Source organism: Ursus arctos, unplaced genomic scaffold (assembly GCF_023065955.2).
Source record: "Ursus arctos isolate Adak ecotype North America unplaced genomic scaffold, UrsArc2.0 scaffold_16, whole genome shotgun sequence".
NCBI lineage: Eukaryota > Metazoa > Chordata > Mammalia > Carnivora > Ursidae > Ursus > Ursus arctos.
This window is the reverse complement of record NW_026622830.1, coordinates 35,021,259-35,033,874: the sequence shown is the minus strand read 5'-3', so window position 1 is coordinate 35,033,874 and position 12,616 is coordinate 35,021,259. Positions and strand designations below refer to the sequence as shown.

Here is a 12,616-nt window from a genome sequence, read left to right as displayed (position 1 = left end):
TAACCCAGGTGGCGGGATCTAAACTCTTCAACTGAAGGCCTCAGCCTCCTCCCTGAGAAGTGTGTGCGGGACCAGCCACCATGCACAGAATTAAAACCGTTCAGACATGGGGAACTCCAAGGAGTGTGCAATTTAAGACCTCATCAGCCTTCACGAATTGTGTTTTTCCCCCCAGCACAAGCATTTTGCTTTTAAACCATTACTTAGCACCCAATGGACATTCAGAGGACAAGGGAGAAGGAGGCAGATAGGAAGTAGATAGAGGAGACTGGTTTGGAAACTTTGGTGAGAAAAGCCTAGATGCAATTACAGTTGACAACTGGATGCCTTGCATTTAGGATAACTGCAGGGACTGGGGCACATTAAGACAAAATGCTCAGGTTGTGGCCTATGCCGGCTGCAAACTTGTTCCACTCTTGGATTATGTCCTTTCCAAAATACGGGTTATCTCACCAATAATCATCAAGATGGGACACATTACTCCTAATAAGGTACCTTTCTTAGGAGTATTTTCTGGGCTGTTAAAATGCCAAGATTGCTAAACCACCCTTGGTGGCTTTGAAGGAACATAAAGAGGTCAGCTGGCTGCCTTATTCCCCAGCGTGATGAGATCTGGCACCGAAAATATTGTCCATTAACTGCAGTAAATAACCACAATTTACCCAACCTTTTATGCACTCGTAACTCAGTATATTGTTAACTATTTTCCCTTGACCCATTGCAGCCCATCATGCCCCACAGTCCCAGAGGGCTCAAGCCACGATCCTGCCCCTGAATAGTCACGCTTTTCCAAAGAACATACCCAATATAAGGGCCAAAACTGTGTCTACCCTTCAATGGAAATCAAGAGGTTCCCCTCAAACGCAGCAGCAGGTCTGCTGTGAGAGGGGTTGGCAGAAGCTTTGGCCAGCCCGCAGGTTTCCTTTGACCTTGGTTACGACCAGGAGTGTCGCTATTAACTGCAAGGCTCGCCTCAAGGTGGAAAATAGCATCGGTTTCCACTGCCACCCCAGAAAGCCAAGTTCTGCGGCAGGGCGATGGCGATGAGACGGTCCCTTCCAGGCTCCTCTCTTGCCACCCAGAGAGCTGCTCGGAGGCCGCCTACAGGTGCAATCCCCGCACTGCGGCCCGGGCAGCGGGACCAGGATGGTGGGAGCCCAAGCCCATCAGCATCTCGCTCAGGCCCTCCCCAAACTTGAGCAGACCCCAGTGTGTCCGCCTCCCTCCCCCACCCGGTTTCCCCTAGCCTCTGCCCTGGCACTGTTTGGAAAAGAAGCTGGGAGCCCTCCGAGATTAAGCAAACTCGGATAGGGGGGGGGTGGGGCGCGGCCGAGGCTTCCCCTCGAATCTGCGGCAAGCCTGGCTCCGGGAAAGTTTTTCAAAGTTCCCAGCAGCGCCTGCCCAGGTCGCCTCCGCCGGGCGAGCAGACGGCTGCAAGCACGCCAGCCTCGCCGCCGCCGCCGCCTCTGCCGCTACTGCTGCCAGCAGCGCGCTCTGGGCGGCTCGCTCGCTCGCGGGAAGCGGGCCGGGCTCCCGGCGGGCAGGCCCTCCTCCCGGGGCGAAAGCCGCAGCTGACGCAGGCGGCTCGGAAGGCGGAAGCTGCCCGGCTCCGACCGCTCCGGCAGCGCCGCGGCGCCTACACCTGGGGCCCCGACGGGCGGGCACAGGCGCCCGGCCCGAGGCTTCCGAGGGGGCTCCCGGGCAGCGACGCGGCGCCGCGCGTCCCTGAGCAACGGACCCTAGCAAGTTCCTCGCCGCACCCTGCCCCCTTCCCGCCTGGCCCAAAGCTCCCGAGGGCGGGGGTCCGCGCTGGGCCCTGGGACGTCTACGCAGTCCCGCGCGTCCCTGAGCCCCCAGCCCCTTCCAAGTTCCTCCCAGTACTCCCCCTCCCCATCAACCAGAGGGAGGGGCGTGTCTTCGCTTGACACGCCCCCTCATGAATATTAATAAGCGCGCATGCGCCGATCCGGCGCGCTGGGTAGAGGTGGCCAGCCCGGGCCGCTGCTCCCAGACGGGCTCTCAGAGTCCCTCTCCGAGAGCCGGGCGGGCACGCGTCATTGTGTTACCTGCGGCCGGCCCGCGAGCTGGGCTCGGGGTTTTTTTTTTTTTCCTCCCCTCCCTCTTCTTTCTAAGCAGCTGATCTGAAAGGGAATAAAAGGCTGCGCATAATCATAATAATAAAAGAAGGGGAGCGCGAGAGAAGGAAAGAAAGCCGGGAGGTGGAAGAGGAGGGGGAGCGCCTCAAAGAAGCGATCAGAATAATAAAAGGAGGCCGGGCCCTTTGCCTTCTGGAACGCGCCGCTCTTGAAAGGGCTTTTGAAAAGTGGTGTTGTTTTCCAGTCGTGCATGCTCCAATCGGCGGAGTATATTAGAGCCGGGACGCGGCGGCCGCAGGGGCAGCGGCGACGGCAGCACCGGCGACAGCACCGGCCGGAGCACCAGCGCGAGCAGCAGCAGCGGCGGCGGCGGCGTCCCGAGTGCCCGCGGCGCGCGGCGCAGCGATGCGGTCCCCACGGACGCGCGGCCGGCCCGGGCGCCCCCTGAGCCTCCTGCTCGCCCTGCTCTGCGCCCTGCGAGCCAAGGTAGGAGCCCGCCGGGCCTCCCTCCCGGCCCGCCCTCTCCTTTCCCTCGCAGCTCCCTGGACGCCTGCGGTTGAGCGCCTGGAGCGAGCTTGGGAGCCCTCGGGTGCCCGGCTCCCCGGCTGGGTCCCTGCTCTTGAGAGGCTGCACCTGGGCTGGGGAAGTTCCGGACCTCCTAAATGTACCCTCCAGGCGGGGCAGGGGGCTGCGTTCTCTCCGCTCTTCTCCCCGGGGACAGTCCTCGGATTTCGCCTGCGCCCGTGCATTTTATGCTCGGGAATCACGTTGAGTCTTTGCGCTCAGTTTTGCAAAATTATTTTCACTTGGCGCTGAGGGCTCGTCGGGTGGGCGGGGAGGGAGTCGCTACTTCCACCCTCGAAGAAAAACCACTTTCCCCTGCGCTCACCTCCCTCCCTCCCTCCCTCGCCGGCAGGTGTGCGGGGCCTCCGGCCAGTTCGAGTTGGAGATCCTGTCTATGCAGAACGTGAACGGGGAGCTGCAGAACGGGAACTGCTGCGGCGGCGTCCGGAACCCGGGGGACCGCAAGTGCTCCCACGACGAGTGTGACACGTACTTCAAAGTGTGCCTCAAGGAGTACCAGTCCCGCGTCACGGCCGGGGGGCCCTGCAGCTTCGGCTCGGGCTCCACTCCTGTCATCGGGGGCAACACCTTCAATCTCAAGGCCAGTCGTGGCAACGAACGCAACCGCATCGTGCTGCCTTTCAGTTTCGCCTGGCCGGTGAGTGAGCGACGCGGTGAGCGAGGCCCGCCGAGGTCCGCACACGCGCTGCCGAGTCCCGCTCTCTCTTGCGAGAGGGATTTAAAGGGCCTTGGCTTGAAACTCCGCGCTAACTGGAGAAGTCTTGCGGGGTGGGGTGTTAAGCAGCCGAGACTCCATAGTTAGATCTCAGCAGGCCCCGTCTTCGAGGCTCTCTGCTAAGCGCACAAAAGTGGGGAGCCCACAGGGGTTTGCGGGGCAAAGCTCCCAGGAAGGCTGGTTTAAACTTGCAACTTGAAGGCCCTAGAGTGACCAGCCCGCCACCCGAGCTGGGAGTCATTACAGACGATCTTTGCTTAACCAATTAAACCTGATGCGCCGTGGAAAACGACGCCGCGCAGTTTTGGCTTTCGAACGCCGTCCAAATCGGCACCCTCCCCTTTCTCGTGAGAGGCCTGGAGGGCGGGTGTGTCCTTCCTGGAGGGTGGGGGGAGCCTGTTTCCCGCTGCTCCCCTGGAGACTTTGGGGCGTGCGGGGACGCGCTCCAGGCTGGATATAAGGGTGCGGGGGCGTCCACCGCTTGGGGCGTGGGGGGGGGGGTTGTCTCTGGGCCTTGGCTGGAGCTGGGAGCCCGAGAACCTCCGCCCCCTGCCGGCCCCTTCCTGCCCTCGCCCCCGCGCGGTGTAGCCCTTGTGGCCTCACTTCCAGCGGTTCCCGGGCTCTGGAACCAGCTGTGTTTGCAAACTTCCCCGGGAAGGGCGGGGGTGCGCCCTCGTCCGGCGGGCGCCCGGCCCCCGCTAGCCTCCGGGGGCGTGTCAAGGCCTGGAAGGGGCGGCCCGCCCGAGGCGGCTGCTGAGAGTGCAAGTGCGTGGACCCCGGCCCCGGGTGCCACTTGAGGCCCCGGGCCGGCCGACCGACCCTGCAACGAGGCCCTTGCAACATCCCAAACTGGGTAGAAGGAAGATGACTGATTGCAGAAGAGGAAAGGGGAGGAAAGGGGAAAACGCTGGTGCCCTCTGCTCCGCTCCTGCTGTCCAGGAGGCGTGGCTCGTCGCCAGGACTCGGGCTTGGCCCAGCCGGAGCTGCGAGGGTGGGCGGTGAGGGGGGGGGGGGAGGGGGAAGCTCGGTGCCCGGGGGGACTATTCTCCGCCACGTGCTCTGATGGGGTGCACTCTGCTGCCTCCTATCCGCGGGCTGGGGTGTGATTCGCTTCGCTGGGAGGGGAGGGAGTGGGAGAATGCTTTGGAGGGGGGGTGTGTATCTTGGGATGGCTCTCAAGGCCCGCATTTACTGGAGCTAGCGTTTATAAAATGCCCTCTGCCATGGGTGAGATAAGACAGTTATCGGAAACATGCCATTAAAAGGGACTTATAAAAACCCGTGGTATGTAGAGTTCTCTGAGAATGGAGGGCTGCCTCTATTGTGGGATTTCAATTTTACAAAGAGTGTTTATCTCGTTTGTTAATCCCCTACTAGGGAGAACTTTAAAGAGGCTGGCCACTTTTTAATCTGTGCCCAAGTTAACTGTGAATACTGACCGCCCTTGAACTTGTATTTGGAGTTTGGGGGGGAAGGGGCCTGCAGGTGGTTCCACCCTTCTGAGGAGCAGTCCCGAGCCCCTTGCTTTTCACAAGACCATAAAAGGAATCTTATTAGTGATGTGGAAAAGCTGCAGGCCTGGCTGAGGCTCACTTTGGAGAGTAGGGTCAGAGGACGGCTTGGATGAGAACAGGGAGACTTGCTCCCCGGACTAGCTCTGGAAAAGTGACCTGGAAGGTGTGTCTGTCCCCATTTGACACTTGGCAGAGTCCTAGATGGGGAATGAGCAGAAGCAGTGTGTGGGGCAGGGAGACGATTGATTTGCTGGGGCTCTTCTGTGGTTTCAGGGCCCACGGGTCACCAACCATGAAATAGACTCTCGGCTTTTCTAGAATAGGGAGACCGCTGGGGCTACACTGAGTGTGGTTCTTTTGAAGTTGGGCCAAATGCATGTATCACTCATAAATGAGTCTCCACCCTGCCCCCCTAAAAGGCCTGCTGTGAAACATAAGCTTTACTTCCCAAGAGAAAGTGGCGTCTAGGTGTATTATTTTAGTTTATTTTCCCGAGTGTGGTTAGAGAAACACCACAGTCTGTAACTTTCAAGAATGATTTCAGGGTGAGTGTTAACCGAAGGGAAAGCCCTTAGGTATTGAAGTACATAGAGCAGTTTCATTCAGTTTGGCGATTAAATATTAGTAAGCATGTCTATTTAAAACTGACTTTCTTGAATAAGTAATAACTGAGCTTGGTACAGAATTCAAGATGGAAAGGCGATAGGGTTTTTTCGTTCGTTCTTTTTTGTTTGTTTTAATCAAACCACCTTGGACTTGCAGCCACTTGCGCCCCTGACCCTTAGGCAGTCACAATTACCAATTACCGTTCTAATGGGTCCTCCCAAATGTGCTGACCGTGGAAGAGCTGTAGTCCAGGGTGAACGGTAGAAGGTCAGTTTAGAAGGTGGTATAATTCATGTTTTTTTGGGGAATTACGACCGCAAACAACTGTTCATGTTCTAGAGAGGAAGAAGAGGACATGAGCAGTCACATTTGAAATCTAGTTCACATTCCAGTGCCCACGTGGGGAGCTCTGTAGAGGTGGGTCTGCCCGTGGGATAGTATCTAATTATGTTCCGCTGGATGTCTGCTGCCCCAGCTCCAGGCTCGTGGTTCTCATTGGGAGCTTCTAGTCCCCATACCAGTGCTGTGCTCACAAGGTCTTGACTTGAAGCAACTGGCCTGATTTATGACCCTCCAATCAGGGGGACTCAGTGATAAGAACACACATTATGGAAGGTGATTGGGCTCAAAGGGAAGTGATTTGTGCATAAGCATTTATAAGTCCCTGAAATGGTTAAGTTGCACCTCCCCAATCAGTGCTAAATCCTGGTAGTACCTGCTTATTAAAAATCCATTAGTGCGCTTACTACCCAGCCCCCAAAGCTTTTTAGGAACTCCAGAACCCCGGTTCGCTGAATTGATGCATTGCAGGCCCTGCAGTGAAATGAATCTAGAGAAACTTGGGGGGAAGCCGTTAATATATCCGGTCTCCTTGGCCCCCTATTTAAATGCCATTGACAGTGATAAAAGGCTGCTGAGAACAACTGAATTTTTCAGGGAAATCCAGTGAAGTGTGTTTCTTGCATATCAGAGGGATGCCAACTATGGCCTCCGGTCACACTTAAGGCCTGATTGAACAGCTGCCAGGGGTTTGGGTAAATCAGATGCTCCCACCAGGTTCATCACAGAATGTAATTGACATGTCCTTGTCTTCATGCCCTCTGCTATGTTTCTGGGTCCCTGTGCCTCTGTAGGTGTGGTGTGGACATGTGGAGGGTGGAGGGATGGGGGTCTCCTTTGGCTCCTTTCTGCAGCCGGTATGTACAACCCACGTGGCCATGATGCACGCAAACAGTACCCGTGAGTGTAAGTGCTCAGAGCAAGGGATTTTTCTCACGTGGAGAAAAACTCGTTTGCTCTCAGACACCTGTGTCAAATTAAAGTGATAAAATGACATGTCTGCATTGCAAAACCAGGCTGGGGGGGGGGGGGAAGTGGACCTGTGCTCACTTTGTGCTAAGTGTCTGCAGAATGGCCGTTCCCCAAATGAAATCCCCTCTCAAGGTACTTGGTTTCTAATTTTTTTTTTCTTTTCCAGGTGTAAACTGCTCTGTTTTCTTCCTCCTTATTGTCTTGTTTCTTAGCAACTTATTCAAATGTCCAGTACTTCTTTGAGTTTGCAACCCACCAACTCTACACCCATAATTCTACAGGGACTTCAGACATGGGTAGAGAGCAGTGAAGCTTTTGGCATCAAGGCAGTGGGGGCGAGGAGGAGTGACAGTGGCCTCTTACAGGCACGCCACTCCCCTGAAAACCAGTGATCTGAATACTGCCGAAAATCTCTATAGCAAAGAGCAGTAAGGGACCCTTCGGGTAGAAGGCGTGTGGGAAGCTTAGCATGGAGGAAAAAACGTTACTCATGAAGAAAGGTAGCCAAAGCAACAAGGAGTCTTCCTCTTCCTGATCTGAAAACACGAATGCACACAGAGGCCGTGGCTGGATTCACAGCAGCCACCAGCCCCTTGTAAAGGGCCAGCACTTGGTTCCAATGTCAGGCTTTCCAGATTATGCATCCTTGCATTGTAACGAATCTCCAGACGGGCATACAGTTAGCATGGTCATCCATAAAGGCAAACATTCCAGAGCATTCCCCCTTGGTAAACTGCTCTAAGTGTGTTCCTTCTGAGAGAAGGGACACTTGGCTCCAGCTTTTAAATGCACTTAAAAAATTAGAACAAAATACACTTAACACACCTTCCTAAAGTTGAGAAGTAGGTTAGGATGCGTGGGAAGTGATGATTCTTGCGTTTCCTAGAACGGTGGCAGAGGTGGGACAGGGTTCCGCGTTCAGAGAGACTCCACCTTTATCTTGGCTCGTGGTGCCGAGGGGCCGTGTGGTGATCTCCTTGCTGGTTTCTGACCACAGTGGGGACTGCCCTGCCCTGCGGCCCTTGTTTTCACCGTGCCCGAGACATTTGTCACTGGTGCAGTGCATGTGCAGGGAAGAAGTTCTGCAACGCGGCTCCCCGTGGTTAAAAGTGGGACATAAATAGTCAAACATTCAGAGTCCTCTACCAGCTCGGCCCAGTTTTTATGCACTTTTGGTAAATAAGTAGAAAGGCTTCTTGTTCAGGCTTGCTCTGTGTGAACCGGACGGTTGTGCTTGGCTGGCTTCTCGGTATTCTATCTATTAACCTCGCCACCCTTTTGTAACTGGTGCATTTAATTATCAGTGGGATGCTTTTCAAACAGGTAAGGGTAATGATGGGAAAGGGGGTGGGGGCATCTCATGGAGAGTCTCCAATCTGGCTATGAGCGGTGGGGCCCACTTGGTGAGTCTTTGAGGTGGGCTTTCATGAGAAAATCACCCTTTGTAACCAGATCGGACTCTATTGAAATGTCAAGCCCCGCAGACTAAATTGCTGTCTCCGGCTGAAGTCGTCTTAGCCTGGACGCTGTGGGGCAGTTGTCCTTTCTTCAAGCCTCCCCTTGCCGCAGCCGTGGGACACGTGAATCGTTCGTGCGAGCGTGCGTGCGCCCACACATGCGATCTCCGGAGCCTTTATTTAATGTGTCTGTGACCGGAATATTTTATACCGTGGCCACCCAGACGCAGGCAGGACAATAGTGTGGCCGAATTGACTGAAATGAGGATTACCGAGAATAATGCCCCCTCTCCAGAAATACTGCTAATACAGGGCCCGCGACAGGAAGCGACAGTTGAGTCAGCAGAGCGCAGGGCCCCAGACCAACCCCGCGCCGGCCGCCTCGCACAATGGCCCCCCGGGCACGTCGGGCCTTCCCAGAGTGTGGGCTCCTCGGCCGCCCCGCGCAGCGGCCTGGGGTTTTGGACGCCGCACGCGTGCCGTTTGGATGGCGGTTTGTTTGTGTCCGTCCGCTTGGCAGGAGTGGAAGCAGCCTCTTCTCAGGGCTTGGTTTGGCTGCCACCGTTGCCAGGAAAAGGAAGCTCCCAGCTGCCAACACAATTACCTTTGTTTCTTACATCCCCCTTCTTAATGTGGCAATTAAGTGCTTACCACTCTGCCCGGTGCCAAGGTAACCACCGCGCAGTCGGATGGGCGCAGAACACGGCCTGTGCGCAGCCGCGGGGCCCGGGGCGGCGGGAGGCTGGGCGGGGGGGCGGGGGGAGGACCCGGGACGCCTGGGGAGTTGGGGACCAGGTCCCTCCTCTAGGTGAAAGGCCTCGGCAGTCCTCCCCAAAGGTCGTCCTGAGAGCTGGCCATTCCTCTTTCCTGCTGCACCAGAACGAGAACCAGGGGCTGTGGCCACATTGCCCTGGGCCTGGAGGTGAGGGGAGGGAGGCGCAAACCCACACCGAAGTTCTGTTAGCTACCCCCTCCCTCCTGCTTTGCCCCCCCCGCCCCCCCCCCCCCCCCCCCCGCAGCCCTATCGCTCTGGGGAGATTTCCGAAAAAAGTAAAGCAAGAGAACTCTCCTAGTCTTACTTTTGTAGTGTGAAACCAAGAAAAAGCCAGGTATGCGCTCTGTTTCTCGTGAATGGTATTTTTGTGTGAACTTGTTAAGTTGGACACTTGCCCTTCATCTGGCCTGGCACCCACTCTCCAAGCCCTTAGAGGGGGTGCCCAGGGGCTTGGCCTCGGCCGGGGGTCAGATTTGCGGTGACGAATTGGGAGTGACATGATCCTAGCAGATTGCATCCGATTTTTGGCCTGGTACCGGCCTAATATGATGACATCAAGTGCGTGGTCTGGATCTCCTGAGTCTGGATGTATATTCTGGGATGTACAGAGGTCAAGCGTGGGCCTGGGAAAAATTGAAGTTCCTAGCAGCTACTAATCATTACCAAATTATCTTGTTGATCTGTAGTGTGGGGATGGAGTGGGAGGTAAGAGGGCCTCCTAATAGGGGCCTCGGAGGGCATCCTTTCTTCTGAAGGCTGGGTGGAAGGAATCCTCCTGCCCTGGGAGGTGAGGCCCAGAACCATAAGCCCTTCTCAGAAACTGGGGAGAGAGAGGGTCCAGAGTTTCTTATTTATTTTTGTTGGCAAGGCTTTGTTGCCAATGCTGGAGCCTCCGGCCCTCACCCCATGCCCACCTCTGAAAAGGCAGTTCATGGAAGATCATGACACGTGGCGTCCCGAGCTCGGTGCTTCTCTGTGTCACTCTTTTCCCTCAAGGTTAGGCAGTGTTGATCAGCACCTCCTGAGGCCTTCCCAGCTCCGGTGAGGAGGGGCCTGGTCCACAGCTTGGTCTTCCAGGCTCTTGTGCAAGGACGGAGGCTGCCTCCTCCTTTCTGCATGAAGCAGAGTTAATACCGTCATGCCAGCTCAGTCCCGGCACGCCTTCCCCTTCTGTGGGGTTTGTGGCGATGACATGTTGAGCGCTTGTGCAAGTCTGTCAGAACTACGGGTATCAATGCATTTAATCAGAGGATTAATTACAACAATACGTGGAAGTAGAGAACGTGGGTCTCAACGTGGCCAGCAAACGAAGGGCTTAATTATACAGAATCAGCCCCACATCTGGCCTCATTTGGACTTGGCTCTCCCCTCCAATCAGTAGAGAAATGTAATTTCTTGCTGCTCTCAGGGAAGAGTCCTGTAATTTGTAGTAAGTCCCAGGAAACTTACAGGCTGTAAATAAGGTGTAACTTTTACTAATAAAATATTAACGACGACAACAATGAATTTGGACCCGGGGCCACCAAGCAGGAGAGGGCTGGGTATGTGCCCCGGCTTGCCTGGTTTTGCTTGCTTTTCTGAGCATTTTCCCACAGTTATCAGTGAACGAAATGGAATCCTACTCTGCTTAGAGTATGAAACATATTTCGGCTGAATTCCAAGGCAGGGTCTATCACAAGATATTTTTATATTCGGAGACAACATGCTGTGTCTGCGTGAGCAGTAAGCTTGCCTAGAGTTATGAATGAAGCTCCTTTTTTTTTTTTTTTTTTTTGCCCTTTCGCTCCATTTTTGCCTCCCCTTGTAGGTGCCTTCTCTTGCTGACGGTGTTTCTGGTGGCAAGGTATTATTTGAGCAAGGTGCTCAAGGTGCTATTTCCGACGCATTGGTACATGTCGGTGACAAGAGGGATACAGAGGAGGAAGGGCTCCTGTGCCTTTTCGCCCCACCCCCCTCCAATCTAGTTCTCCAGCGCCACGATAGCTGGTTTATTTAAACCCTGGTGTTTTGTGAGACTGACCTCATTCTAAATTACAAATGAAGATTTGAGTAAAAGCGGGAATTTGCTAATGGCTTGGATTTGGGGGGGGGGGGGTGGAATTCTGAGATAAGCCTGGAAGATAAAAGGTGCCTTCAGTATAATAGCTGGCATCCTGCCAGTGTCCAGGGAATTTGTTTAGTTAGTGGACTCTGATTATTCCTGGAATGTTAGATCTTATTGACAGATAAGTCCATCAATAGCTATAACCCATGGGTGTGCGGCTATTTCTCCCTTTTGTACTTTCGTCCCCAGAGTCTGCCCCCAAGCACCCCAAGTTAGGTTGCCGCCTTTGTGTTAGTCTCTTTGCACCTACCCCCCTTCTTCCTAGAGTCACCTGATACTTGTGGGAGCCGAGATGGTCTCGCACAGACAGGGCTTTCAAAGGGGTTCTGAAAAGGAAAAGGGGGCCTCCCTAGGGACTGCCCCACCAGGGCCCAAAGTGTAACCTTAGCAATACCCAGCCCTCCTCACTGGATGCACCCCCCCCCCCCCGCCCCGGTGCAAATACCTGGTTAGGTTAAGTTAGGTTAGCTTAGAAGAAATTCTTTGTGTGTTTTTTCTCATGCGCTAGACTTAGGGGTCTGGAAAGTTTTGGAAAACTGTGGAGTGTTCACGTATAGGGAGGTGGTATTTCCTGATCACGACTTGGGGCTGCTTGTGTAAGATGATGGTCACTGACCGCAGTGGGCCCCCACCAGATGGAAGGAGTCAGCCTGGGGGTGGGTGCTGGGGAGGGGAGTGACCTCAGTTCCACGGCAAACAGAGTTTTCATTTTGGCTTTACGGTTCTGTTTGGCAGGGTATGCGGGGAGGCCGAGCAGGTACGACATTTGGGAAATGACCCCTGTTTCTGAATACTAAGCTGCCGCTGTTCTGTGTTGCAGAGGTCCTACACTTTGCTTGTGGAGGCGTGGGATTCCAGTAACGACACTCTCCGTAAGTATCACAGCAATGCGCTTTGCTCCAGGTGTGTCTTTCTGGAAGAGCAGTGCTTGGAGCGTGGTAGTGTCAGAGCTGGATCTGTCTCCTGAGGGCTTCCGAGGACTTGGACCACTCCCTGTGTCTGTGCCCACCCCGTCCCCACCCCCACCCCCAGGGCGGACTGCTCCACGGAGTCCTTTCCACAACCTCCTCTAGAATGTCCACTTGGAATATTAAGTGGCCGGGACGGAGTCCCAGTTAACTGAGTCCCTGAGTATGGGACCTAGATTATCTTTGGGATCGAGATCTTCATGGTTTTACAACTTTAAAACCTTGTAGACTGCTAAAGGATCGAAGTGGTGACTTTTTAAAAGTCCATTTAAACTTTGAGTGTTTAATCTCTCATCGGAAAGATAAAGGCCAAAAAGGTGGCGCTGGGCTCTACATCTAAAGACCGACCTTGAATTTCACTTGGTGGACAGGTGAGCTTCTAGCCCTTCGGTCGGGCTTTCTTTCCCACACCGTGCGTGACCGGCCTTCCATTGACGTGGAATCCCAGAGCCTTCCCGGCACCGCGGCCACCTGGGCCCCTTCGG

General features: G+C 55.0%; 1 protein-coding gene across 1 annotated transcript in view; it reads left to right on the top strand.

Moving 5' to 3' along the window:
• Positions 1-2,012: 2,012 nt before the first annotated feature.
• JAG1 (jagged canonical Notch ligand 1) overlaps positions 2,013-12,616 on the top strand; it is a 35,722-nt gene continuing 25,118 nt past the window's right edge. The window contains exons 1-3 of the mRNA XM_026503023.4: positions 2,013-2,582; positions 3,013-3,318; positions 11,984-12,035. Coding sequence (XP_026358808.2) covers positions 2,502-2,582; positions 3,013-3,318; positions 11,984-12,035 — 439 coding nt within the window. The 5' untranslated portion in view covers positions 2,013-2,501. The remainder of the gene's footprint in view (positions 2,583-3,012; positions 3,319-11,983; positions 12,036-12,616) is intronic.